The sequence below is a fragment of the Malaclemys terrapin genome, chromosome 12 (genome assembly GCF_027887155.1).
Source record: "Malaclemys terrapin pileata isolate rMalTer1 chromosome 12, rMalTer1.hap1, whole genome shotgun sequence".
Lineage (NCBI taxonomy): Eukaryota > Metazoa > Chordata > Testudines > Emydidae > Malaclemys > Malaclemys terrapin.
The window spans coordinates 25,430,729-25,456,615 of NC_071516.1; the positions used below are offsets into that span (position 1 = coordinate 25,430,729).

General features: G+C 48.8%; 1 protein-coding gene across 1 annotated transcript in view; it reads right to left on the reverse strand.

Annotated features, from left to right (window-relative positions):
• Positions 1 to 25,887, reverse strand: part of L3MBTL1 (L3MBTL histone methyl-lysine binding protein 1) — a 55,093-nt gene that overhangs the window by 21,013 nt on the left and 8,193 nt on the right. The window contains exons 2-13 of the mRNA XM_054044958.1: positions 19,716 to 19,878; positions 15,168 to 15,391; positions 13,920 to 14,064; positions 12,947 to 13,085; positions 11,959 to 12,085; positions 11,156 to 11,243; positions 9,775 to 9,866; positions 8,807 to 8,911; positions 7,304 to 7,439; positions 6,500 to 6,600; positions 4,781 to 4,932; positions 196 to 272 (exon numbers count right to left, since the gene is read on the reverse strand). Coding sequence (XP_053900933.1) covers positions 196 to 272; positions 4,781 to 4,932; positions 6,500 to 6,600; positions 7,304 to 7,439; positions 8,807 to 8,911; positions 9,775 to 9,866; positions 11,156 to 11,243; positions 11,959 to 12,085; positions 12,947 to 13,085; positions 13,920 to 14,064; positions 15,168 to 15,391; positions 19,716 to 19,851 — 1,522 coding nt within the window. The 5' untranslated portion in view covers positions 19,852 to 19,878. The remainder of the gene's footprint in view (positions 1 to 195; positions 273 to 4,780; positions 4,933 to 6,499; positions 6,601 to 7,303; positions 7,440 to 8,806; positions 8,912 to 9,774; positions 9,867 to 11,155; positions 11,244 to 11,958; positions 12,086 to 12,946; positions 13,086 to 13,919; positions 14,065 to 15,167; positions 15,392 to 19,715; positions 19,879 to 25,887) is intronic.

Below are 25,887 nucleotides of genomic sequence, written 5' to 3' on the forward strand. Positions count from 1 at the left end.
TCTGTCCTTATTTAAAAAAACTCCCATGGGTAAAATCCGGAGTTCCTTATTACTCAAGCAAAACTCCTCCCGCCTTCAGCTAAGTCAGGGTGTTAGCGCATGGTCCCAAGTGTGTTCAATATACCACAGTGGGAGTTCTCTAGGGTTCAGCTCACGGAAGCCAGACTGGGATACCGACTCGGGCTGCGTACTCACCTTGAGGAGGTGTGAGGGGTTTCCCGTGCGCTTGACACCAGCCGACGGGGTGGATGTACGGACTGCTGGGGTCGCACCTGCAGCACACACATACACGTTCATAGGGGATGCAGGTACAGTCACACCCAGGGCATGCACATGATCTCTCCATGGTAGTGCACAGGACCTCAGAGCCAGGGCAGGTGTCCTGCCAAAGGGATGGCACCAGCTGGGACAGCACAGCACATTGGTGGCTGGAGCACAGCCTAATAGCCATGTGCCAACCTAAGCATTCTACAACACAGTCTGTGGCTGCCCTCCTCCTCACCAGAGAGGAGTGGCCCCTGTGACAGCAAGTCCTGGCAGGGTCAGTGCTACAACATGTGGGGCCCCAAATTTCCGAGAGGGAAATCAACTAAGCCCTGAATTTCACAATGGGCCTGTCTGCAAGTCAGATCTCGCTACTCCTATGGACCCACTGCTGGGAGAGGCAAAGGAGTGAATTATTCCCTGCCCCTTTACTACTGGAGAGGAAGACAGGGCCAGCCCGTGAAGTTTCAGAGGGAGGTGATCCATGGGGCTAAGTAGTGTGTGGGGCTTGAGGCCAGTCCTGGATCGTTTACTCAGATCCCCGTGGAGCACAGCACACTGGAACCTACAGTCTCCACAGGTCCCACCTCTGTATTACAGACAAGGGTGGCGGAAATCTATTTCATTGTCTATTCTGTAAGGGCAGCTCCTAGCCCCCTAGAATAGGCCTCAGCTGGACAAAATTTGAGCACTGTTGGCCTGAAGCTCTGCAGAGAAACACAACCCAAACCTTCGAAAAACTGAGTTTTTTAAAATGAAGGACAGCAACCTTTCCTTCTCCCAGAGACAGGGCATGAACAGACTACACCCTTGTTAAAGGGGCCATGCCCTGGACATCTTCTGGATAAGAGAGGAGAGGTGGGCGTAATGGCTGAACATTCCCTCTCAGTGCTTTGAAACAAAGAAATTGGTGTAATCATAAGAACATAAGAATGGCCCTACTGGGTCAGGCCAATAGTCCATCTGGCCCAGTATCCCGTCTTTTGACAGCGATCGGTGCCAGATGCTTCAAAGGGAGTGAACAGAACATGGCAATTATCGATTGATGCGTCCCCTCTCATCCAGTCCCAGCTTCTGGCAGTCAGAGATTTAGGGACACCCAGAGCATGGGGTCATGTCCGTGACCTTCCTGGCTAATAGCTCTTGATGGACCTATCCTCCATGAACTTATCTAGTTCTTTTTTGAACCCTCCTGTGCTTTTTGGCCTTCACAACATCCCCCGGCAATGAGTTCCTCAGATTGACTATGCATTGTGTGAAGAAATACTTCCTTATGTTTGTTTTAAACCTGCTGCCTATTAATTTCCTTTGGTGACCCCTAGTTTGTGTGTTATGAGAAGGAATAAATAACACTTCCTTATTTACTTTCTCCACACCATTTATGATTTTATAGACTTCTATCACATCCCCCCCTTAGTAATCTCTTTTCTAAACTGAAAAGTCCCAGTCTTATTAATCTTTCCTCATGTGGAAGCTGTTCCATACCCCTAATCATTTTAGTTGTCCTTCTCTGTTCCTTTTCCAATTCCAATATATCTTTTTTGAGATGAGGCGACCAGAACTGCACGCAGTATTCAAGGTGTGGGCGTACCATGGATTTATATAGTGGCATCATATTTTCTGTCTTATTATCTATCCCTTTCCTAATGGCTCCTAACATTGTTAGCTTTCCTGAGTTGTAACAGCTGTTTTAGACCCCACCATTTTATATTTATAGTTGGGATTATGTTTTCCAGTGTGCACCGTTTTGTACTTATTAACATTGAATTTCATCTGCCTTTTTTGTTGCCCAGTAACCCAATTTTGTGATTCTTTGCAGTCAGCTTTAGATTTAACTAATTTGGGTAATTTTGTATTGTCCGCACATTTTGCCACCTCACTGTTTACCCCTTTTTTCAGATAATTTATGAATATGTTGAACAGCACTAGTCCCAGTACTGATCTTTGGGGGAACCTGCTATTGACCCCTCTCCACTGTGAAAACTGACCATTTATTCCTACTCTTTGTTTCCTGTCTTTTAACCAGTTATTGACCCATGAAAGGACCTTCCCTCTTATCCCATGACTGCTTACTTTGCTTAAGAGCATTTGGTGTGGGACCTTATTAAAGGCTTTCTGAAAGTCCAAGTATATTATATCCACTGAATCACCCTTGCTCACATGTTTGTTGACTCCCTCAAAGAATTCTAATAGACTGGTGAAGCATGATTTCCCTTTACAAAAGCTATGTTGACTCTTCCCCAGCCTACTGTGTTCATCTATGTGTGTGATAATTCTGTTCTTTCCTATAGATTCAACCAATTTGCCTGGTACTGAAGTTAGACTTATTATCCTAACATTGCCAGGATCGCCTTTTGAGCCTTTTTTTTTTTTTTTTTAATGAGCATTACATTAGCTATCCTCCAGTCATCCGGTACAGAGGCTGATTTAAATGATAGGTTACATACCACAGTTAGTAATTCTGCAATTTCATATTTGAGTTCCTTCAGAACACTTGGATGAATACCATCTGGTCCTGGTGACTCATTAGTGTTTGATTTAATCAATTTGTTCCAAAACTTCCTCTACTGACACCTCAATCTGGGACAATGCCTCAGATTTGTTACCTAAAAGAATGGCTCAGGTATGGGACTCTCCCTCACATCCTCTGCAGTGAAGACGGATGCAAAGAATTCATTTAGCTTCTCCACAATGGCCTTGTCTTCCTTGAGTGCTCCTTTAGCACCTCGATCATCCAGTGGCCCCATTCTTTGTTTGGCAGAGTTCCTGCTTCTGATGTACTTAAAAAAAATTGCTGTTAGTTTTTGTATCTTTTGTTAGTTGCCCTTCAAATTATTTTTTGGCCTTCCTAATTATGTTCGTACACTTGACTTGCCAGAGTTTATGCTCCTTTCTATTTTCCTAAATAGGATTTGACTTCCAATTTTTAAAGGATGTCTTTTTCGTCTCTAACTGCCTCTTCTACTGTGTTGTTTAGCCATGGGGCACTTTTATGGTCCTCGTACTGTTTGTTTGTCTTTTAATTTGGGTATATATTTAGTTGGTGCCTCTAGTATGGTGTTTTTAAATAATTTCATGCCGCTTGCAGGCATTTCACTCATGATTATTTCTTTTAATTAGCTTCCTTCTTTTTGCGTAGTTCCCCTTTTTCAAGTTAAATGCTACTGTGGTTGTATAGGGACTGGGAGTGGCTGGCTCACTACAAAAGCAATTTTCCCTTTCTGGGTATTGACACCTCCTCATCAATTATTGGGAGTGGACCACATCCACCCTGACTGAACTGACCTTGTTCACACTGGTTCTCCACTTGTAAGGTAACTCCCTTCTCTTCATGTGTCAGTATATTTATGCCTGTATCTGTAATTTTCACTCCATGCATCTGAAGAAGTGGGTTTTTTACCCACAATGGCTTATGCCCAAATAAATCTGTTAGTCTTTAAGGTGCCACCGGACTCCTCATTGCTACTGTGGTTGGTTTCTTTGGTATTCTGCCCCTATCAAGGATGTTAAATTTAATTACATTACAGTCACTATTACTGTGTGGTTCCGCTACCTTCACCTCTTGGACCAGATCGTGTGCACCACTTAGGACTAAATCAAGAATTGCCTCTCCCCTTGTGGGTTCCCGGACTAGTTGCTCCAAGAAGCAGTCATTTATGGTGTCTAGAGATTTTATCTCTGCAACCTGTCCTGAGGGGACGTGTATCCAATCAATATGGGATAGTTGAAATCCCCATCATTATTGGGTTTTCTGCTTTGGTAGCCTCTCTAATCTCCCTGAGCATTTCAGTCACAGTCACCACACTGGTCAGATGGTCAGTGATTCCCACTGCTATACGCATTATGTATTTCTATCCATAGAGATTCTATGGGACCGTTTGAATCGTTTAAGATTTTTACTATATGTAACTCTGTGCTTTCACATACAGTGCCACTCCCCCACCAGCGCAACCTACGCTGTTATTCCTATATATTTTGCACATTTCTATACATTTTGAACCCTGGTATTGTTGTGTCCCATAGATATTCATCATTCCACCAAGTTTCTGTGATGCTGCCACTCTCCAGGAGTGTGGTGAGAGGGTTAGAGACTGCTGGTTATGAGGTTGGACTTGGAGATTCTGCATTTGTAGCAGAGTTTAACTGTGCAGAATTAATCCACAAGGGGCCTGAGTTCAGCTGCAAATTTTGGCTCGAGGTGTGAACTTTCTCAAAGTTCAGATGGGCTCAGAACCAGGGTTTGGTTCAGGCCTGTCTTTAGAGTTATTTTAATAAGAGACATAGAATCATGGACTAAAAGGGACTGCAGTGGGGAACGAGAACACTTAGGCCTGCTTGGACCCTTTAAGGTTTGACATTTCCTCATGCTTGCAGGAAGAAATTCACTTCCTCAGGACAGTACCAGACAATTGGCCCAGACAAGTGCATTATCCACATCCCGGGAAGCATCCAGTATCAGTCACTGCAGGAGGCAGCACGGTGAGGCAGTGCTGGAAGGTCATGCCTGTGTTCTTACCAGTAGTCATAAGTATCATCCCAGTTGTCAAAGTGCACCAAAAAACGATTGTCCACCACGTCCGTCACCGTGGCAACGCATATCAAGGAAGGGTTCATGCGGTCCACGGCTTCTAGTTTTGTGCCCACCTGGAATCCCGTGGGAACGGCATTCTGGGGAAAGAAGAGAAACAGGGTAGGTGCGTCTGGGCACCAATCAGTTTGCTCTTATGGCTATGTCCCCACCATGCCCTGAGCAGCTGCTGGCCGGCACCATATGGAACACTTGAGCAGTAACCCTGTGCCCTTCATTTGAGGGGCTCGACGTGCTTTTAACATTAGTGAATTTAGCCTCACAGCACCCCGGGAAGCAGGCACAGGTATGGAAACTGAGGCACAGGACATTTACATGACGTGGCTTAGGTTGCAGGGCAAGTTGCTCACAGATCTGGGAAGATACAGATGAATCAAGACTGCCAGGCCCCTGCTAGATACTGCGGTCCCAGACAAGAACAGCTTCCCTTAGAATTAGGATCTATAATGTCACTTGTTTCCACTGTTGCTTTCCAATCTCTAGCAACAATCTTTATTACTAAGGGTTGACATGAGGAAAGACAGTGGTAGTATTCTCATCCTAAATCTCCCTCACCTGCACTCCCCTCCCACCTGGTCCACAATTCCTGCACTCCCCTCTTATCGCACCCACCTGGTCCGGTCTTCTCAGATATAACATTTACATAAAACCCTGTGTCATAAATACTGCACTGACAGAGCTGAGTGAGAAATCATTGTGATAATCACACACCATTTGTTGGTATTGAATTTATCAGTGAGACAACAATGGATTGTTATTATTTATTGTTTAAGAGCTGATAAGGTTTTTTTCCAAACATTTTGAAAATGTCAAATGTCAAAAAGTATATTTTGTTCAGGGTTCTTTGTAAAAATATTCCAGGTCTCACCCCCCCACACACCTCTTTCTCTCCCTTTTCCGTTCCATTTTGCCTCTGAAAAAAGGAGAGAACATGGAAGAAAGAGGGAGAAAGGAGGATACAGGTGAAAAACGGACCTTTTTTTGGTTTAAAAAAAAAATCTAGAACATTTTCTTTAAAAAAGAAAAATTTTCCTGGAAATATTTTTAAACAAATACTTTTGACCAGCTCTGTCTTGGCTACATCTACATTTATGGCGGCAGATAGAGTACAGGCACTGCATGTCCAGCTAGCATGGGTATAAGTAGCAGTGTAGGCGGTGAGGGACGGATTAGGTGAGTCAAGTGGAGTAAGCGCGCTACATGCCTGAACCCCCTGGTATAAATCCTACACAGTTCTCTACACACTCAGGCAGTGCCTCCCATGTCTACACTGCTGCCTCCTACCCTGCCAGAGCCTTTCCCCACTGCTGGAGCCTTTCACTGCAGCATGTAGCTACACACGTAATGCCTGTACTCCACGCGGCACCTTAAGTGTAGACACAGGCTGTATTAGAGATGGGTCCAAACAAAGCTCCCTTACCTGAACAACCCCCAACATTGGTGACACAGTCACTAACTTACAGTGTTCTTTGTGTGCACGGTGCATGAACAGGCCAATCCTGTTCTCTGTGGGTCGACCCCCATTTCAGGAGCAGCATTACGATTGGGGGGGGATTGGAGGGATGTTGGGAGGAAGGGGCCAAAGCAAATGCATGTGAACGTAGAGGCGTTCGCTTGGAAGGAGGAAGAAGAGGATCTGCCACTCACATTGTTTGGGGTCACAAAGAGGTGCCTGGGAGCTGCCTGAGCCTTCGTTATCCTCAGATAGTTCGTCCAGGTGAACTCCTCCTCCTTGTAACCTAAACACCCTCAGGAAAAGAAAAGACAGAAACAAACGTACAGAGAGAGCAGCAGCTTCTCCACAGGCCAGCAGGACCCGCAAGGACAGGTGTGGTGCCTTTGTGCTGTGCTTCAAAACACTGCATAGGCGTCAGACTGGGGAGCCAACATCTGGCCACTGCCTCCTGCCCAGCATCTACCCTTCTACCATCCTGCAGCCATCCTCACTCCCGAATGGGTGCACATGGCAGTGTAGTGGTTGTGGCACCTCCTATACTCAGAATGGGGAATGCTGCAGTACTGGTACTAGCCACAGGGGCAAAGGGCGACAAGCAGTCTTAACGCCCATTGGTCTGTGTGCTCAGCCCCTCGCCGGGTCAGACCCTACACATCTGCTTTTCAGTGCTGTCCACCATACTCCTGCTTGGGACCGTGACACCTGGGACTGAAAGGCTCAGCACCTGAGCAGGATTCGAACCCAGACCTCCAGAGGGGACAGACGTTCTGTGCCATGCCCTCCCACATGGGAGAATCTGACTCCTCCCCCGGTAGCAACTCTGTCTCCTCTTCTCCCCACAGGCCTCCACCCTTGGCTTGAGCACTGATGAAGACATAACCAGCCTTCTCCTGCTCTCAAGGGTCCCACATGCTCCACGCATCCTGACTGCCAGCACACAAGGGGAAGGCCCATCTGGAGCAGCACCCACAGTCCTGAGGTCACTGACCTCTTACCTTTGGGGGGCTGCAGTTTGTGCCCCGTCTCCTCAGACCAGCCGGCAGGATGAATGTTGGGGGAGTCGGCGTTCAGCCAGAAATCATGGCATTCGGAGTAGCCGTCAAAGTGCAGGCGCATCCGATAACCACACACCTGCAGCGAGGAGGGGAAGGGAACTGAAGGATGAGCACGCCCCCAGCTGCACTGCCCCATGTGGGCTCTAACTCTCTTCAAGCAACATGTGCCTAAGAAGTCTGTCCAGCAGCCCACGCACAAGCACCATCACTTACCTCCTTGATAGCTTGCTGAGAAGGCCGGGGAGCCATATTGACACGCTGGTGTCAGGAATCAGGAAATGCATTTGAAGTCTGGGAGATCTGTGCGTTTAACATAGGAACAGGGCAGGCACTGAGCCACTGGCCCCAGTACTTCTACTCTCAGCAACAGCTACAGAAAGATTCCGACTTTACTGCCGGTCTTTCTTGTCAGGGCACAGGGTGAAACGGTGACGCAGTCAGCCCTGGTGTGGATCCAGGGTTATAAAGACCTCACAGCAGTAGTTTCCCCCACCTCCTTCTCCCAAGCGTTTTGCACGAGGTTGTTGCCCTGGCAAAAATATGCCAGCAGCAAGAAACAAACAAAACGGCTGCTTTGTGGAATTTCTCACCTTGAAGGAGGACTGAGTAGACTTCAACTGCTGGCCCATGAGCACTGTAGGTCACAGACTGTGCACCTTACACGAATGTAGTGCAGATGGAAGGGTCTGGCATGACAGCCTAGAGACTGAAGGCCTCTGTTTATCCACAGAACGGGTGCAGATCGGACAGTGGAAGAACAAGCTCCTACTCACTGCCCCACCAACGTGGCTCAGACTGTCCAAGAGTGATCAAATCAAGGGGCCGTAGAGTACTTCCATCTCCATGGTGTATTCACTCCTGGGTTCCTCTGATGACCGTGCTAACATGGCCGCCAACCGAGATGGTGATTCTGCAACGTGGCCACCTGTCCTCTACCAACCCCCCGACACCCTCAACTCACTTGACCTACACCGCCAAACCACCAGCGCATTTCACAACCAGCAGCTTGGCCAGGCGACGTCTGGGTGACTGCCAGCCAGCCCTGGGTTTGAACGGATAGCCTAATGGTGAGACCCATGAGTGGTCTCCTGAGCCACCTCCTGCACAGCATTTCCTTTCTCCCCCTGGAAACCCCTCACACAACATGGCTGTGAGCACACGTGGGGAAAGGGCAGCGGAGGAGCTGGGAAAGGCAGGCAGGAGCTGTCGGCCTGTAGCTGCAGCTGCACAGGAGGACACAGAATGGCAGTGTCACACTGAAGACCATCAGAGGAGGGAGGTTCTGGAACAGCCTCCCAGTAGGAGGAATGGGGACAAACCACGCAACTAGTGTCAAGTTGGAGCTCGATGTGTTTATCAACAGGATCACGTGACCGGGTTCCCTGCAATAGCAGGAGACTGGACTTGACGAGCCAGGAGGTTCCTTTCAGTCCCACGTCTTACCTCAGCCACAGTCAGGATGAAGTACATCGAAGGGTGCTGGGGATCGATCCCCTCCAGCTTCATCCCCACCTTGAAGCCATTCTTGTGCTGGGCAACTGACTGGTACTGAAAACGAGAGAGAAACAGACCTGCTCCAATCACTCATCACAGCCCGTTGGAGGACAGAGTCCTGGGGTTAACCAGTGGGTTTTTTTGTTTTTTTAAAGCCATTCTCTGTTTTCTGTGGTTTGTTTCTCTCATTGCCGATAGGACAGGAAACATGACAGCACTGGCTTGCCATGCATGCTCCCCTGAGCGCTCTCTATTGCCCAGCCTAGGGATGAGCCTCCCCTAAGTACGGGGGTGTTTGCAGCTGGAATTGTGGGCTCATCTCTTGACCAGACAAGGGCAGGAGAGAGCGGTTCATAGAGTGAATTAGACTCACGTTTTCCCAGCCAGCGGGCAGCTGGCGAAGGTCGGGGTGGGGCAAAATCAAGGGGATGGAGGAGAAGGGCATTGACAGGGCCATCACTCTATAGCAGTGGTTCTCAAACTTTTGTACTGGTGACCCCTTTCACACAGCAAGCCTCTGAGTGCGACCCCCCCCTTATAAATTAAAAACACTTTTTTATATATTTAACACTATTATAAATGCTGGCTGCAAAGCTGGGTTTGGGGTGGAGGTTGACAGCTTGTGACCCCCCATGTAATAACCACACGACCCCCTGAAGGGTCCCGAACACCCAGGTTGAGAACCCCTGATCTATAGGGCATTTACTGAGCAAACAGACTTCAAGTGGGGGGCAAAGGTCACAAAGGGGAGGGCTAGAGCAACGCTGGAGAGCGGCGGAAGAAGACAATTGGTTACCCCAGGACGAAGGATTGGGCATTGCCCACAGCTAGGAAAACAGGAACGAGATGGAGAGGAGATGAGAAGAGAAAAAAAGAAAGGAGAAGAAGAGGAATCGGAAAAGAAAATCCCAACTCACTTCTTGGAACAGATTTAAAGGGGCAGTGATGGCTTTCTGCTCCTCCAGGTAGGATGCCCAGGACCAGCCTTCTTTCTTCTCCTCGCTGGAACCTGAGCTTGGCAGAAACGCACACACAAGCCACTCAGAGATGCGGCTGAAGATCTGGTTAGTTTCCTTTGGAACCGACCCTTGAGCTGGTCCAGGCAAGGAGAAAAGCAGACCAGCTCCCACCACCTCACCCCAGCGTGCAGTGCGCAGGGTCCTTCACCAGCCTCCAACCACTTTCACCCGCGTTCGGAGATGTGGGAAGGCAGAGGTGGGCTGCCCAGTGAGTGATGCACCTTGACGAAAACGGCTGTATCCTGCTCTCCGTGACCTGCTCCCATCCCCAGTGACCTCAGGCACCGCCCTCCAGGTGTAACACTGGGCCAAAGCCCTGTCTGTCCATCTGTTCAGCTGGAAGCCATCTCCCATGCAGACCAGACCCAGGCCAGTATTCTTTCTATCCCTCTACATGGTGTCACTGCCTATAGTGGGGGCCCAGGGTCATGCAATAAAAGAATCCTACTGAATACAGCGCAGAAAACCCTGAGGAGAACCCAGATACATTCTGAGCCAGCCAGCATCGACGGCTGAGACATTCAAAGCCTCCAGTAGGAAAGAAATGCTCAAGTCCCATTCCTTTTAATCCAAGCAAAGGTTCAGGAACAGCTGTAAAAACAAGAGGGAGTCCCCAAAGCAGCCAGAGACAGGCCAGCTCCATTAGCACAGGGACTAACCAATTGACAAGGCTGAGTGTGAGCTGCTGCATTTGTACTGGTATGTACCTATCTGAGATGTTTATCTGGCTCCCCTCACTGTAGAACCTGAGCACCTTGCAATTTTTAACATATTAAAGACCCCTGGGAAGAAGGCAAGTGCTACTAGCCCCATTGCACAATGGGGGAACTGAGGCACAGAAAAACTAATTGACTTGCCCAAGGTCACAGGAAGTCTATGGCAAAAAAGGGATTGAACCCAGGTCTATCTAACCACTGACCCAGCACCCTAACCCCTGGGCCATCCATCCTCTCTTCACCTGGGGAGATCTCTGGTGGGAAAGGGGCTATAGGAACCCAAATCTTAATCCTATCAGTAGATGCATTCAGAGACCGGACACGGGACTAGACGAATCTTGGGTCTGAACCAATCTGGCAGCTCCTATGGCTAATCATCCATGCGATACAAGGTAACATCATTTCATCAGGGGGATTCAGGTGGCATCATGAGCTACAGGAATGCCCCCGTGCCCCTGGGATGTTGTCAGCCGGATGGTGAGCAGGTCACTTAGCTGACTTTTACCCGCCTGTAGCTGCTGCTGCATGGGAAGCAACGACCAGAGCCCTGCCACACCCCTTACCGTGCTGGTTCATGCTCCACTCTTCACTCTCCGTGTTGCTGATGGTGGGGTCTCCCCCCGAGTTCTTTCTCTCTTCCTGCTTCTCCTCCTAACCACGAGAGTACAGAGAACGGATGTCAGTCACTCACCACCCTTGTAATGTCTCAGACCTTCTTTGATTATGATGCCGCTCAAGAATTTTTGGGTACCCAAATCCAAGAAACGGACAGCCAAGAGGATCTGGCTTGTGAGTAGACCGAAGCTGTCGGAGAGGGATTTGGGAGTGGATTTGAAAGGACCTCACTAAAGATGGATTTATTGTGAGCGGTGCCGTCTTATTTTTTCGGCCAGCGGGTGCTTTATGCCCCAGAACGCAGCATCTGGATCACTGAGGCAGATGCGCTCTGGTTTGTAAGTGTAGTTTCTCAGTGTTTCATGCTCACGAGGCCAGGCTTCTCGCAGAGCTCAGGGCTGGGGGTTGAAGTGTTCAGCATCCACCATCGTGGCTCAGTTTTCAAAAGTGCTCAGCACCCAACGTCCATCCAGGCGCTGAGACCTCTGAAAATGTGGCCCAAGACGTCTACAGGACTCGAGGGTCAGTCCCTTTGGATGTCTATTTACCCCTCTCTCTTTCTGCTCTTTGGAGTTAAGTTGTCAGTTTCTGATTAATACTTGGACATATAATGGATATTGCACTGACAATTATAAACAAAAAAGGGGACACACACACACACACACACACACAAGGCCAGGGTACCCTAGCCTCTCCACTGACAAATATCTGTGTGTGATCTTGTCCCGTCCGTGCCGGCCGTCTCCCCTACCATTTGCTCTGATTCATATTCCTCCTCCTCCGAAGGGCTCTGGTAATCCTTTCTTTTCCGTTTTTTCACCTGCTTGAGGATTTCGGTGGCGTTAGTGCTGCCGGCAGAGTTCTCCACTATGACAGACCTGCAGGGGAGAAGGGACCGTAATGCCCATCAGCAGAGAGGAGCCCCACAGCACATTGGCAAGAGATGGGATGTCAGCAAACTTGGTTCGAAGGGGCCTGGCAGGGAGGGAGGTTGTGTGGCCAACACCAGTCTGAAAAGCAACTGCCTTTTCAATCCCTCCTCCAGTGCCTATACACCTGCACACACATGCACAAACATATATGCACACACGCACACACACGCACTGTTCCTCGTGATTAAAATGAGCAATCTGCCAAGAACGTGTGTCTTCATGTGGTCAAAATTAAGAGATGAGCCAAAATCCTGCATCCAAGTATCCTCGAACGCTGGGGTATCTGAAATCCAAATCTGAATCCAGATCCAAATAGACTGATCTTTATAATGGTCTGGACCAAATGCCTGGATCCAAGCAACCCAGAATGACAGGGCACTGGAGATCCAGATCTATATGTGGTGGTCTGCCCTCATCTGTGAGCTGGGAAATCAGATGAGGGAAAACGTGTCCTTTGGGGACCAAGGTGAGGTCGCCTTTTCCTGGGGAAGCTTCTCATAGCGCCAGGCGCAGCCCACTCCTGCACTGAGACCACAAACAATCTGAGTGACAGCTTGGCCCCGCAGAAATCAATAGCAAAACCTGCCCTGACTTCAGTGGGCTCAGGGGCATCCTGCGTGTTTGCTTGAAGAATAACCTGCCCACAGGAAAAAGAGAGGGGTCTCCCAGCCCACGCAGACACACGCCTGTATCCCCCTCTCCTCTAGAGAACAAAGGCTGGTCTGAGAAAGACAAGGTTTGGCTCAGCACATTTCCCCCTGAAGGTGCAGGTTCTTCTTCCCCCACCTGAAGCAGCGTCTCCTTTACCTTTCCTTGAACTGCCGATGACAGTGTTCGCTGCAGAACCCCCTGCCCTCCCGGGCCCCCTCCGACACATGTCTCCGGCCACAGGTATCGCAGTGGCACATGCTCTCTGCTGTCGGCAGCTTGGGCTGCTCAGGCACATCTGCGTCAGGAGAAAGTGAAAGGGACATGAACTCCAACGGGCGAGAGCCGCCGGGGCAGGAGAACAGCACAAGTCAGAAGACACCTGCCTCCCATATGGCTCGAGGGTGGACGTAGGCACCACACACATACCCCAGGGAGGCTGAAGCTCTCTTTCAGCCCTACCTTGGGGCAGGATTGAGGGAGGCACTTTGGAAGCAGGCCCTGTGGTCAGCAGGGTCCAGTGTACAGTTGCTGGGCTGGGCTTGGACAGGATGGACCGTCTCACTCCTTGACAAGAAGATCGTGTGGAGAAAGCCTCATGGAAACTCTGCCTGAAATGATGCATTGGTTCCAGCCGGCCACTGGGGTTTTGGGACAGGGCAACATGTCTGTTGAGCTACTGGCCCTCCAGAAGGAGCCTTCTGGATTTCCCACTAGGGAAAGCCAAACACCCGTCTATAGGGGCAGGAGTGGGGATCTTTCTGGAAGGGTTGGGGAGACAGAGCTGCAGTGGCTCCAGAGCCCATTGTGACTTAGCCCACCCCCACCCTCCCTTTAGGGTCTGAGATCACTTCAGAGGAGAGGCACCAGCAGAAACCCACCCTCCCCATGGCCCAGTGTGACAGAGATATTAACACCACAACTGCCATGAATACCGTTTCCAAATGCTTAAAGACATCGGAGCCAAAGAGAGCCAGTGCAAGCTAGTGGGACTCCCTCGAAAGCTCCCAAGCCCTGGGCGCACCCACCAAGTCACAGGTAAGAGTAAGTGCCGGCTCTTCCCAGCACACTGCAAGTCATGGTGTCCAGTAGGTCGCCTAGAGCCAAAATCGTGCCAAGCTAGCATCCTTACCCTGAGCAGCAGCTGGATTGTCTCTGCTGGTGGGCGCCACCTCCAACTCCCCATCTCTCTCCGCATGACCCTCCTTTAGGGGCTCCACAGGGGGGATCTTATCAGCACTCACCACTTTCAGCGTCCCATATTCATTTATCCGAAACTGGGTTATTAACGTAAACACAAAAGGGAAGAAAGATAAAAGCGTAACCCACTGGGGAGTGTGCGACAGGTCCCCCTTTGGCCCCACCCACAAGGGACAGGAGTCTGGGACAGCCCCACCTAGGAACTCTTAGCTCAAGTTGTAGCAGCTTGTGATTTTTAGATGTGAAGGTTCCTAGTTCAATCCCCGGTGTGTCAGCCAAGTTGGCAGCCATCACAAAAACATAAGGCAAGAAGGACTAATGGACTCAGACATAACATTGTTGACCCGTCTCCCCCATGAAGGTCAACCCTTCCCCTGGTGCTGGACATGCCAGGTCAGCCCTACCAGGTGAGAGAGGGGCAAAGAACAGGATGGGGATATGGGAGCTGTGGGGTCTCCACCCAGCCCTTTAACTGACCCGCTGTTCAATCTCAGGGAAAGCTTTTCACTGCCATGGAGAGGGCAGGGTTTGGCCTGGCGGCTGACATAGCAGGGAGGGGCAGAGTGCTGTCTGGAGGCTGGAACTGCCCGGAGGAGGCAGGGTACTGGATGAGGTAGTGGAGGGGATGGGGTACACTGGTTATTGTAACAGTCTAGGCACCGCAGCTGTGTGTTGTGCATGGATCACTAGCACTAAGCTACCGAGCCAGCCCCAGTGGGTGCTTAGCATAAACACCAGCCGAACTACCTCTAAAGATAGTCCTGATCGGATACGTTTAGGGCCAGCCTTTCAATGGTGGATGCCATGGTTTGGCCTGCAAAAGTGTACATGCACTGGCACCACATCTGTGCTCTGAAAGGCCACTGGGCCATGCAAAGCCACTGAGGTCTGCTCCTTCAGCGCGTGCAGATACCTGTTTGTGGGCACACCTGCAGCATCCTCCATCCAAAGGCTGGCTAGGGAGTTAAAGGGCTCCCTCTCATTCTCTGCTAATGAGGAACAGGCTCAGAAGGTAGAATCCTAATGATGAACCTGGAGGGCAGGAGCCCAAGAAGACGCTCTTACTGCCCTCGTAGGAAAGCAGCTGCATAACCTGCCAGTTCCTAATTCTCCGTGGACGCGCCCAGCCAGGGTTAAGGGTGCTAGTGTACAGGGGTCTGGCTCCCCCCACCCCACTTACTCTTAAGTTGCTGCCAGGCAGAGTGGCCATGCCATCTTTCCACTCCAGTACCCGGACGGTGTTGCAGGTTTGCACCCCGCTGATCTGGGGGATGACGGTCGCCGTGATCGGCTCATTCCCTGCCCCCCTCTCCAGTCTCTCGGCACCTGCGCTTCTCTGCTGCTCCCGGGGAAATCGCTGGATCTCTAAGGTGCTGGCGGGGAGGCTGATGGTGGCGGTGTTTGCTGGAGAAGGGTGAAAAGGTAAAGAGGGACAAACACTTCATATACATGCAGCAGGCACAGGGTGGGGCAGCAGCCAATACAGCACAAGGGGGTGAGGGATGCCAGGCACACGGTCTGCGCTCACTCTGTTCGCACACCCGACTCTTAGGTTTGCGCCAGGGGTTTCCTTGAAAGGTGTCAATCCGCCGGGTCTGACCTGCCTTACAGCAGCAGCTACTTGTTCTGTGTCCTGCAGAATCAAGTCCCAATTCTGAGCTCAATACACCTCAATGGGAGGGGTGGGGGGGAGGGAGCTGCATGCCACCTCTGCAGCCCCCTGTTGAATTCTGGAGGGACACAGGGCAGGAGCTGCAATGGGAGAAGAGCAGAGAGGAGAGGAGGACTGAGGCCAGGTGGGAGAAGGGAGGAGAGGGGCTGAGCACTGAACTGTTCATTGGGTTCCAGTTAGGAATAACTACAGGAATAACAGGGCCTGATTCTCCTTCACACTCACACTCTGGACCTGAATGCGGGTGCCAGTTACAGCTACACCTGGAAAGCCAGCACAGTGTAAAGGGCCACAGTGCAAATGAGAATCAGGCCCAGGACATTTTAAACTTCATCTACACCAGTTAGAACCAGCTGGATGAGCACCGTGCCTCTGTCCCCTCCAGACCTCTGAGTCTGCTCAGCTCCCCCATGAGGGCCAAGGCTGAGGCTGCGCCCCCAGAAAGGTGTCCGACTCCCTGGGCTTTGGAGCTCAATGGGCCCAGGCCTGTGCCTGAACAGCTGCAATGGTTGGGAACAGCAAATTACATCCCTAGCTAGTGACAAAACAGCAGCTGCTCCTCACAGCCAAAGGTCTGGTCATAGCAACCCAGGTTTTGGTTCCTTCATGGCAGGACTGCGGCAATGGAAGCCACCCGGAGGGCCAGATTCCCTGCTCTGCCCCAGCTGCTCTGCATTGCTCAGATGGTGGAAAGTGACCGTATTCAGGCTGGAGGCAGCCAGTGGAGAATTCCTCCTGCGCAGGGTAACCTGTGCAGGTGTAAAGCTGGCAGAAGTGGTGCAGCCACCTCCAGCAAAAGGGGATGGAGGTAGCATGCTGCGGGCCATAGAATCATAGAAATGTAGGACTGAAGGGACCTTGAGCGGTCATCTAGTCCAGGCCCCTGCACTGAGGCAGAACTAAGTATTATCTAGACCATTCGTGACAGGTGCTTGTCTAACCTGCTCTTAAAAACCTCCAATTACAGCGATTCCACAATCTCCCTAGACAATTTGTTCTAGTGCTTAACTACCCTGAGAGTTAGGAAGTTTTCCTAATGTCTAACCTAGATCTCCTTTGCTGCAATTTAAGCCCATTATTTCTTGTGCTGTCCTCAGTGAATAAAGAGCACAATTTATCACCCTCTTCTTTATAACAACTTTTTACATACTTGAAGACTGTTATGTCCCCACTCTGTATTCCATCCTCCAGAAAAAAGAAACCACATTTTTTCAATCTTTCCTCGTAGGTCATGTTTTCTAGCCCTTTACTCATTTTTGTTGCTCTCCTCTAGACTTTTTCCAATTTGTCCACCTTTTTCCTGAAGTGTGTCATGCAGAACTGGACACAAGTGCTGAGTAGAGCAGAAAAATTACTTCTAGTGTCTTACTTCCAACACGCCTGCTAATACATCCCAGAATGATGTTTGCTTTCTTTGCAACAGTGTCACACCTTTGATTCGTATTTAGCTTTCTTTTTTTACATCATTTTGTATAAGTGCAACTGATTGTTCTTTCCTAAGTGGAGTACTTTGCATTTGTCCTTATTGAATTTCATCCTATTTATTTCAGACCATTACTCCAGTTTGTCAAGATCATTTTGAATTCTAATCCTGTCTTTCAAAGTGCTTGCAGCTTGGTATGATCTACAAACTTTATAAGTATTCTCCCTATGCCATTATCCAAATAATTTAGAAAGATATTGAATAGAACTGGACCCAGAACAGATCCTGGAGGGACCTCACTCAATATGGACTGTGAACCTCTGATAACTACTCTCTGAGTACGCTTTTCCAACCAGTTGTGGACCCACCTTATAACCCGTTTGTCTAGGCTACGTTTCCCTAGTCTGTTTATGAGAAGGTCATGTGAGAGACAGTACCAAAAGCCTTACTAAAGACAAGATATATCACATCTACCACTTCTCCTCTATCCACAAGGCTTGTTACCCTGTAAAAGAAGGATGTTATGTTGGTTTGACATGATTTGTTCTTGACAAATCCATGTTGACTGTTAGTTGTTATCACCTTATTATCTTCCAGGTGCTTACAAATTGATTGTTTGATTCTTTGCTCCATTATCTTACTGGGTACTGAAGTTAAGCTGACTGGTCTATAATTCCTTGGGTTGTCCTTATTCCCCTCTTTACAGATAGGAATATATTTGCCCTTTTACAGTCCTCTGGGATCTCTCCCATCCTCCACAAGTTCTCAAAGATAACTGCTAATGGCTCAGCGATCTCTTCAGCCAGTTCCTTAAGTATTCCAGGATTTTGTCAGGTCCTACCGACTTGAAGACATCTAACTGTCCAAGTCATTCTTAACTTGCTCTTTCTCTATTTTAGCACCAAATCCTACCCCGATGTTCATTGTCCAATCACAGCTAACAGTGTTGGTGAAAAACAAACAAAAAAGACATCGAACGCTTTGGCCATTGCGGTATTTTCTGTTATCGCTTTTCCCTCCCTCATTGAGTAATGGGCCTACTGCGTCCTTGGTCTTCCTCTTATTTCTCAGAGGTTTGTGAAATATATTTGTACGGTGGAGCAGAGGTCTCCTGCATCTCTCCTTCACTGGGGTGAGTTAGAGCAAGCCTTCAGCTGCTCTAACATCTACCAGGGCTTCCAGGAGGCTCTTCCCTGCCTCTCCATTTCGTGCAGGCAAAGCTTGGGCTGCACATTCAGCCCAGCAGCTGTAGCTGGCCCAGAATGCAATGGCCCAGCTGCTAAGTCAAAGTCTGTGAGAACGCCCCACTGCTCTGTGCCCCGTCCTGGCTCCCTGGTCCTCATCTTGAAACCCCTCAATAGGCTCCATGCCAGCTTCCTACTAGAAACCCTCACCCGGTCTTTCTGCTCCACTCCAAAGTACTGCAATCAACAGGCATCCGGCTACTACCTGCGCCCAGGACATACATTGACAGGGATGAGCAGAGCTGCCGATCGTCCTGACTGGCTGGTGGGTGTTAGCAGCATGTGGGAACCATGCTGGATCATCCTCCACCAGGTGCTAGTTAACATCTACTTTACCCCTGGGAACTGTGCTGGGAACCACTTTGACGCAGGAGTCCTGGGAGAAGCACCAGCTCTCCAATGGCCGGGAACGTCTCCAAGGAGGCACAAGTCACCCCCTTGGCCAGGAGACAGAGAAAACCTAAGGAAGCACCTCAAAACCCTTCCTAGCAGGGGTCACTCTCAGGGCTTATGCTGCACAGCTGGGTACAGGAAGGACGGAGATGTAGGGGAGGAAGTGAAAGAAAGACGGGATGAGAGTGAGAGTTAAAGGGGAGGGAGAGAGTGTGCGAAGGGGCTGGGGGGGGGGGGGAGGATATGGCCTAGATAACTGAGCTGTAGAATTATGTGCCCCCGTATCCAAGGGCTCTGATCCCCCGTGGTAGCCCTGACAGTGAACCCTAGGTGCTGTTATCCTGCCAGCACCCTGAGATGCGGGGACAGGCCTGGCCTCAGTTTCCCTGGCTTGTGGTGTATCCATTGGATGGATCAACACAAGATCTTAAACAAGACTAACACTTACAGCACAAGCCTGCCCAGAATGCCATCCCGGCCCCAAGCCCTGCTGCATGTTCCATGGGGGAGAATCTGCTATGCAAATATTTCCTACAGTTTACAAGCCTATTATTGTAAGTTGCCTTCCCCTCCCATGGCTGGTCCAATAGAGGATAACAGCCTACTGCTGCTATCTAATGGGGGTGCTCTCGAGGCTCAAGTGATAGAGCTCTGTCCCAGAGGAGGGGATGACTCCATGAATGGAGGAAACATCCCAAGCTATTTGGAGAAAGGAAGGATAGTTCCATGGTTAAGGCACTAGTCTAGGTCTTGGGAGACCTGAGTTCAAGTCCCAGCTCCACCACAGACTTCCTGAGTGGCCTTAGGCAAATCACTTAGTCTCTCTGTGCCACAGCTGCCTTTCTGTGAAATGGGGATAATGGCACTGCCCTGCCTCACAGGAGCGTTGTGAGGATGAACACATTCAAGATCATGAGGTGCTCCAACACTGTGGTGATGGAGGCTGTCTAAGGTACCACTGATAACTACTCAACCGCTGGTGTCTGGAACACATACCTGGGATGATGAAGGCAGTTGCGGGCAGGTGTGCGTTCTGCACTGTGTTCTCATTGGCGACCAGATGGACGCTGACCTCCCCGGTGGTATTCCCCTTGGTGCTTCTCATGACCTCCATTTCCGCTCTGCCATCCATCACCCCCGTTGGGCAGGTGGCATAAACCTGGAATCCAACCAGCAGGCATGGAGGCCAGTTAGAGCCTGAGTGGTATGAACTCAGGGAAGTAACAAAGACAGAAGGAGCTGGAACAGAAGTCAGTCTGACGAACAGCGTGAGAACACTAACTATGGGTGGGTCATAGTGCCACCAGTCCCACTCTCCCCCAGCAGGAGCTCACACGACAGACAACAGCATGAAAGTCATGACTTTTCCTCAACCATCGCTCAATATATTGTAGCCGAGGCCCTGCTGTCAGACCAGGAGAGGACACGGCTTTTCCTGGCATTAGGGACAACTTATTTTAAACAACTTGATTCTTTTAATTAATATTCTTTTGAATGGTTAGGAAGACTGAACTTTGCTACGATGCCTGATTTAAACCAGAGTCCACAAACAGTCCCTAATCCTGGGCTATATTCCCTCTAAGCTGTGGGGACGCGCAGCAGGCTATCACAGGCCACGCAGGCGGGGAGAGGCATTTCTCCTCCGATGTCAGTCCTGGAGCTGCCACAGCCAGGGAGATGCACCTCTCCCCTGGCCCTGGCTCCAGGCTGCTGCAGTGAGAGAGGCCTGGGGGAGTCCTCTCTCCCCACTGTAGCCCTGGGACAGCCTGCATCCCAAACCCCTCATCCCCAGCCCCACCCCAGAGCCCACACTCCCAGCTGGAGCCCTCACCCCCTGCATCCCAACCCTCTGCCCCAGCCCTGAGCCCCCTCTTGCACCCTGAACCCCTCATCCCCAGCTCCATCCCAGAGCCCACGCCCCTAGCCAGAGCCTGAAGCCCCCGAACCTCAACCCTCTGCCCCAGCCCTGAGCCCCCCCCCCCACACTCCAAACCCCTTGACCCCACCCCTGCCACACATCACCTCCATATTGGTGCACATAACAACATTCATTCCGCACATGGATGTAAAAAATTAGAGGGAACATTGGTCCTGGGAGAGAGGCCTGTATTTCAGTGACACTATCAAGTTTCTGACTGGTCCAGCAAGATCAGGCTTATTTAGTTTAAGAATTTCAGAGAGGATGACAGACAGGGAGGGTGATATTAGCCAAAGGCTGCATGCCAGTCAGGTCTCATCTACAAAATGGCGATAATAATAGGCCAGGAGTATGGGGAGGGTAAACTAATTAGTGTAATTAAAGAATGTTCCTATTCAAATGAAAGGTGCAATGGAAATGCGAAGATAAAATAATAAAGAGTAGGAATAGTGTAAGGGAACAGAGATCTGCAACAGGTCATGATCTAGAAAGCAGGGATTCCACAGAGCAGAAGTGTGTCAGAGCAGAAACAGACACGGGTCAGTGGCAACATTTTATTAACATGATGCTCTGTTAACTAAGGCCTTGTCTATCTTACAAAAGGTTTGCCAGTATAGCTATACTGGTATAGCAATACCAGCAAAAAAAACCAAAACAAAACAAAAAACCCTAGTGTAGATAAAGCTTGTACAGGCAAAAGAATTATTTCTTTTGTACAGCTTAAATCAGTTCCGCAAATGGGTGAGGTAACACAGCATCAACACTGGCACTGTACCGATAAAACAGTGCCAGCAGATGGCATATGTCATTAGGGGAGGTGGTTTTCGGCCACTGAGAGGAAAGGTTTTATCGACAGGACTCAAAATTGAGTGTGGACTCATGTAGAGATGTGCCAAAATAAGGCATGTTTACTGGGAACGCTTTCTAGCACACAGCAGACCTGAAAAAGCTAGTCCAGCAAAAGAATTTTTCTGCCAGTATAACCTAGGGAGTATCCCAGCATGGCTATATAAATTAGGGCGGTGATTTTTTCCAAGTTATGCCAGAGAAATTCACTAGTATAGACCAGGCCTAAGAACGGAAAAGATACCCACTGTCGGGTCATCCAACTCATAACGATGACCTGGAAATTGTGCTGAGATTAGGGAACATCAGTTCAGGGATGGGGCACCTGAGAAAGCGAAGACAGGACAAGGCTGCCTGTTTTCACACTTGGTTACCGGGGGTGCTTCAGATTCCCTTAGAAGGCGCGTCAGATCACAGCTGTTCAGAGCTGGACTCAGGAGGACATTTGCACTATATAACAGTTACAACTTCACTGAACTTACCACATCATGAACATCTTCCTCTTTGCCAGTAGAGGATGCTCTTTATATTAACAAACTGTATACACAAACATAAATGGATACATTTATCTCATTACACTGAACTCTCATACCAACTTTCTTCCTATAATGGATTTGAACAATCTCAGTTAACAATATAGCCTTGCCACTATGAGCCAACTTTACTATGGGAGCTCTGGGTTCAGATCCCACCGCTCACACCACATTACATCTACAAAATATGCTATAGAGCTCAAAAGAAGGTGGGGGCTTAATGTAAAAATTATTCAGTGAGGTTCTCTGGCCTATGCCATACAGGAAGTCAGGCCAGATGATCACAACAGAATCTTCCAGCCTTTAAAAAAAAAAAAAATCTATGAACAGCTGAATTCTGGAACCTATTTGCAGAACATAACAACAACTTCACTAACATAAAAGCTTCTGAACAATAATGCATAGTCTTGTGTGCCAGCAGGTGGTTTTTGTATGTTAACTAGCTGTGTATCTTTTATATGCAACAGCAACGCACCTGATTCTTTGCAGAACAAGTGGCCCTTGCAGCAAGGCAATACAGCCAGATGTTGGCAAGTTAACGCCACTGCAGGGCTTGGGATTTTATTTTATCTCGTTTCCCAAGGTTTGAAGGTGTATTTGTGACAGTTGCAAGAAGAATGTAAAAGATAAGACTGGACGGCGCACTCTTTTATCCCTTTAAACTGAAGATTTGCTCTCGGAGTGAGGAAGGAGAATATCCAGCTTCCGATCCTCTGTCCGTTCACGTATCCGGGCAGAGTTCCTCTGGGCGGCGTCCACTGGCTCCCTTGACACCTTTGAGGAGCAGTGGGCGCTGTCCGGGGTTCTCTGCTCGGTGTCCCCGTCCGGTTCCCTTCCCTTCTTTTGACCCTTTGACCGCACTCCTGTCCCTGTTTTTCCATTAGTTGTCCCCCGTAATCATTTGGGTTTTAGGCCCTGTGGGTCCTCCCCTTAGGCTGGGGGGGGGGGATCCTTTAGCAGTGGGCAGGCTTTGCCCACCCACTTCCCGGAACCCAATATGTACAAGGATGCAGCTCAGTTCCTGGATCAAAACATACAGTCCCCACCCAATGGAAGATAAAGCTTCTAAAGACGCTCCTGGAGAAAATATTTAATGGGCACGATCAAGCACCAGGGGCCAGATTTTACAAAAACTCCTAAGTGAGTTAGGCACCCAACTCCCATTGAATGTCAATGGGAGTTAGGCACCTACCTGCTTAGGTGCTTTTGTAAACCCCACTGGGCACCTATCTGCGTCATCAGGCAACTTTGTGAATCTGTCCCCAGATCAGCTACTTAGGTTTTGTGACTGGGATGGGTTTTACAAAACCTAATCCAGATCCACTATTTTTAATGGCTGTGAAAGGTCTGAGGTTTCTTTATTACTATTATTGAAACAATCGCCCTGGAGGAGAGTCGGGTCACCAAACCACAACAAAATCTTATGCTAGTGCAGGAGAAGTCCAAGGGAAAAGGACTACAAACAGAAAGCAAAATAGACCAGTCTAGTTTCAGTATCCATAGGGTGACCAGATGTCCTGATTTTATAGGGACAGTCCCGATATTTGGGTCTTTTTCTTATATAGGCTCCTATTACCCCCCACCCCCATCCCGATTTTTCATACTTGTTGTCTGGTCACCCTAAGTATCCAAGCCAAGCAACATACAGGCCACAGGAGTGCAACTCACCTCACCCCAGTGCAGAGGGCCAGCATGTACATAAAAAAAAAAAAAAAAAGATTTTGTAAGTAATATTATCGTGAGAAATATCTTACAAAACCGTGACGGGCTGCAGTGGGACTGAAGTGATGCATGGACATTGGCTGGCTCGCTGCAGGGGGTGTATTTTGCCCTCAACAAACAGTACTCATTTTGATTAGGAACTCTCATCATTAATATTTTTCCCTTTTAAACACCTAATAATAAATTTAGATTTAGATTTTATTTCCCCCCCAAAAAAATCATTAAAATAGAGTTCAAGTTGTATCAGTCCATGTGTTTCTTGTTATGATGGCAAAATTATAAATAAAAGATACGAAAGTCAGAACACGTGGAGTGAAAGTTCTGCAAACAACCATCCCAACTGTTGCTTTTCCCCCAACCCACGCCACTCGCCTAATAGGGACACAGATCTACAGCAAATGTGCAGCTAAATCTTGAGATTACAAAAAGCTCAGGTGACACTCAACACCTTCCTAGATTTTGGGGGGGTGGGGGGGATATAAAATCCAGGAGGACAGGACAGGATAGGCTGGGAGACAAAGTCACTTCGCACCTAAGAGAGGGTCATTACAGCCAATTTGTAAAACTGGGGTTCAGTGGTTTCTGTAAATCCCCAGTTAATGGAGTCATGTGAATATACAGTAGAACCTCAGAGTTACAAACACCAGAGTTATGAACGGACCAGTTAACCACACACCCCATTTGGAACTGAAAGTATGCAGTCAGGCAGCAGCAAAGACCAAAAAACAAATACTATATAGTACTGTGTTAAACTACAAAAGAAAAAAAAAAGGGAAAGCAGCATTTTTCTTCTGCATAATAAAGCTTCAGAGCTGTATTAAGTCAATGTTCAGTTGCAAACTTTTGACAGAACCACCATAACATTTTGTTAAGAGTTACGAACAACCTCCATTCGTTCCCGAGGTGTTCATAACTCTGAGGCTGTACTGTATGACAATCTCAGCTTTCATTTCAAAATAAAAGTTTCCAACGGTGGTGAAGAAAAGCTGGAAAATCATGGACCCTAAAGGCTCAAAAACCCCTATATTAACTTATTTTTAAATGTCTCCTGATTTCTGAATGCTTGCAAAATTCCGAGCAATGCAGCCTTATCGCTAGCCACATCTCTTCATTTAGCTCAATTGACTGCAAATGAGTTCTCCACACCCACATCACCATGTGGGCCATGAGGGTAAAGAGAACAGGAGTACTTGTGGCACCTTAGAGACTAACAAATTTATTAAAGCATAAGCTTTCGTGGGCTACAGCTACATATATGCATCCGAAGAATAAATTTGTTAGTCTCTAAGGTGCCACAAGTACTCCTGTTCTTTTTGCGCATACAGACTAACACGGCTGCTACTCTGAAACATGAGGGTAAAGGTACGTCTCAGGCCTGTTTCCAATGCATGGGATCTTAATCCCATCTGGAAGGATGGGGGAAGTAGATAATGTGGGGTGTACAGCCGGAACGTAGAAGGCAGATGAAGCAGACAGGTTGCTCAGGCTGCCAGTGCAAGGTGAATGGAAAGAGTGTGTTTTGGTGCTGTATAAATGGTGTGATCTGTCACAAATGGCCTGGAAAGATGGATGGTTGGGCTGATATGAGACCAGTGAGAAATGGCACTTGGATCCAGCTGTATCATATGAGAAGGAAGGATTTGTGGTCTCTACTGGAAATGCACAGGAGGTTATGCCAGGGCTGCAAGTGATCGCCAGGACAACTCTCCATCTTAGCTGTCAGTTTGCATTTTCATACCTGCGTCAAGTGGAGCTGGAAATGTACTTATAGTGCATGAAAGCTGAGATTAGCACTGATGTGCAGTGGGTGACCATCCAAATTCATCAGCGAAGGCCCCACTTCAGCCAGGTATTTAAATACCTGCCTCACTTTGTGTTGCCAACACGTGTGATTTTATTGTGCAATTGGGGCTTTTCTTAGAGACCCGGCTCCTGGAGCCAGGTGACTCCAGGACAGTCTCAGCTTTCGGGTTTTTTTAAAGGGAGTTTCTGGCCTCATGATTGTGAAGAAAATGTGACTCCTAAAGACTCAGATCCTGAAAGGCAAATATAAAGAACCCAGCTTTTTTTTTTTTTTTTTTTTTTTTTTAATAATCTCATGATTTTGGGGGCCTGGATCATGATTTTTGAACACTTGGGGTTGACAAGC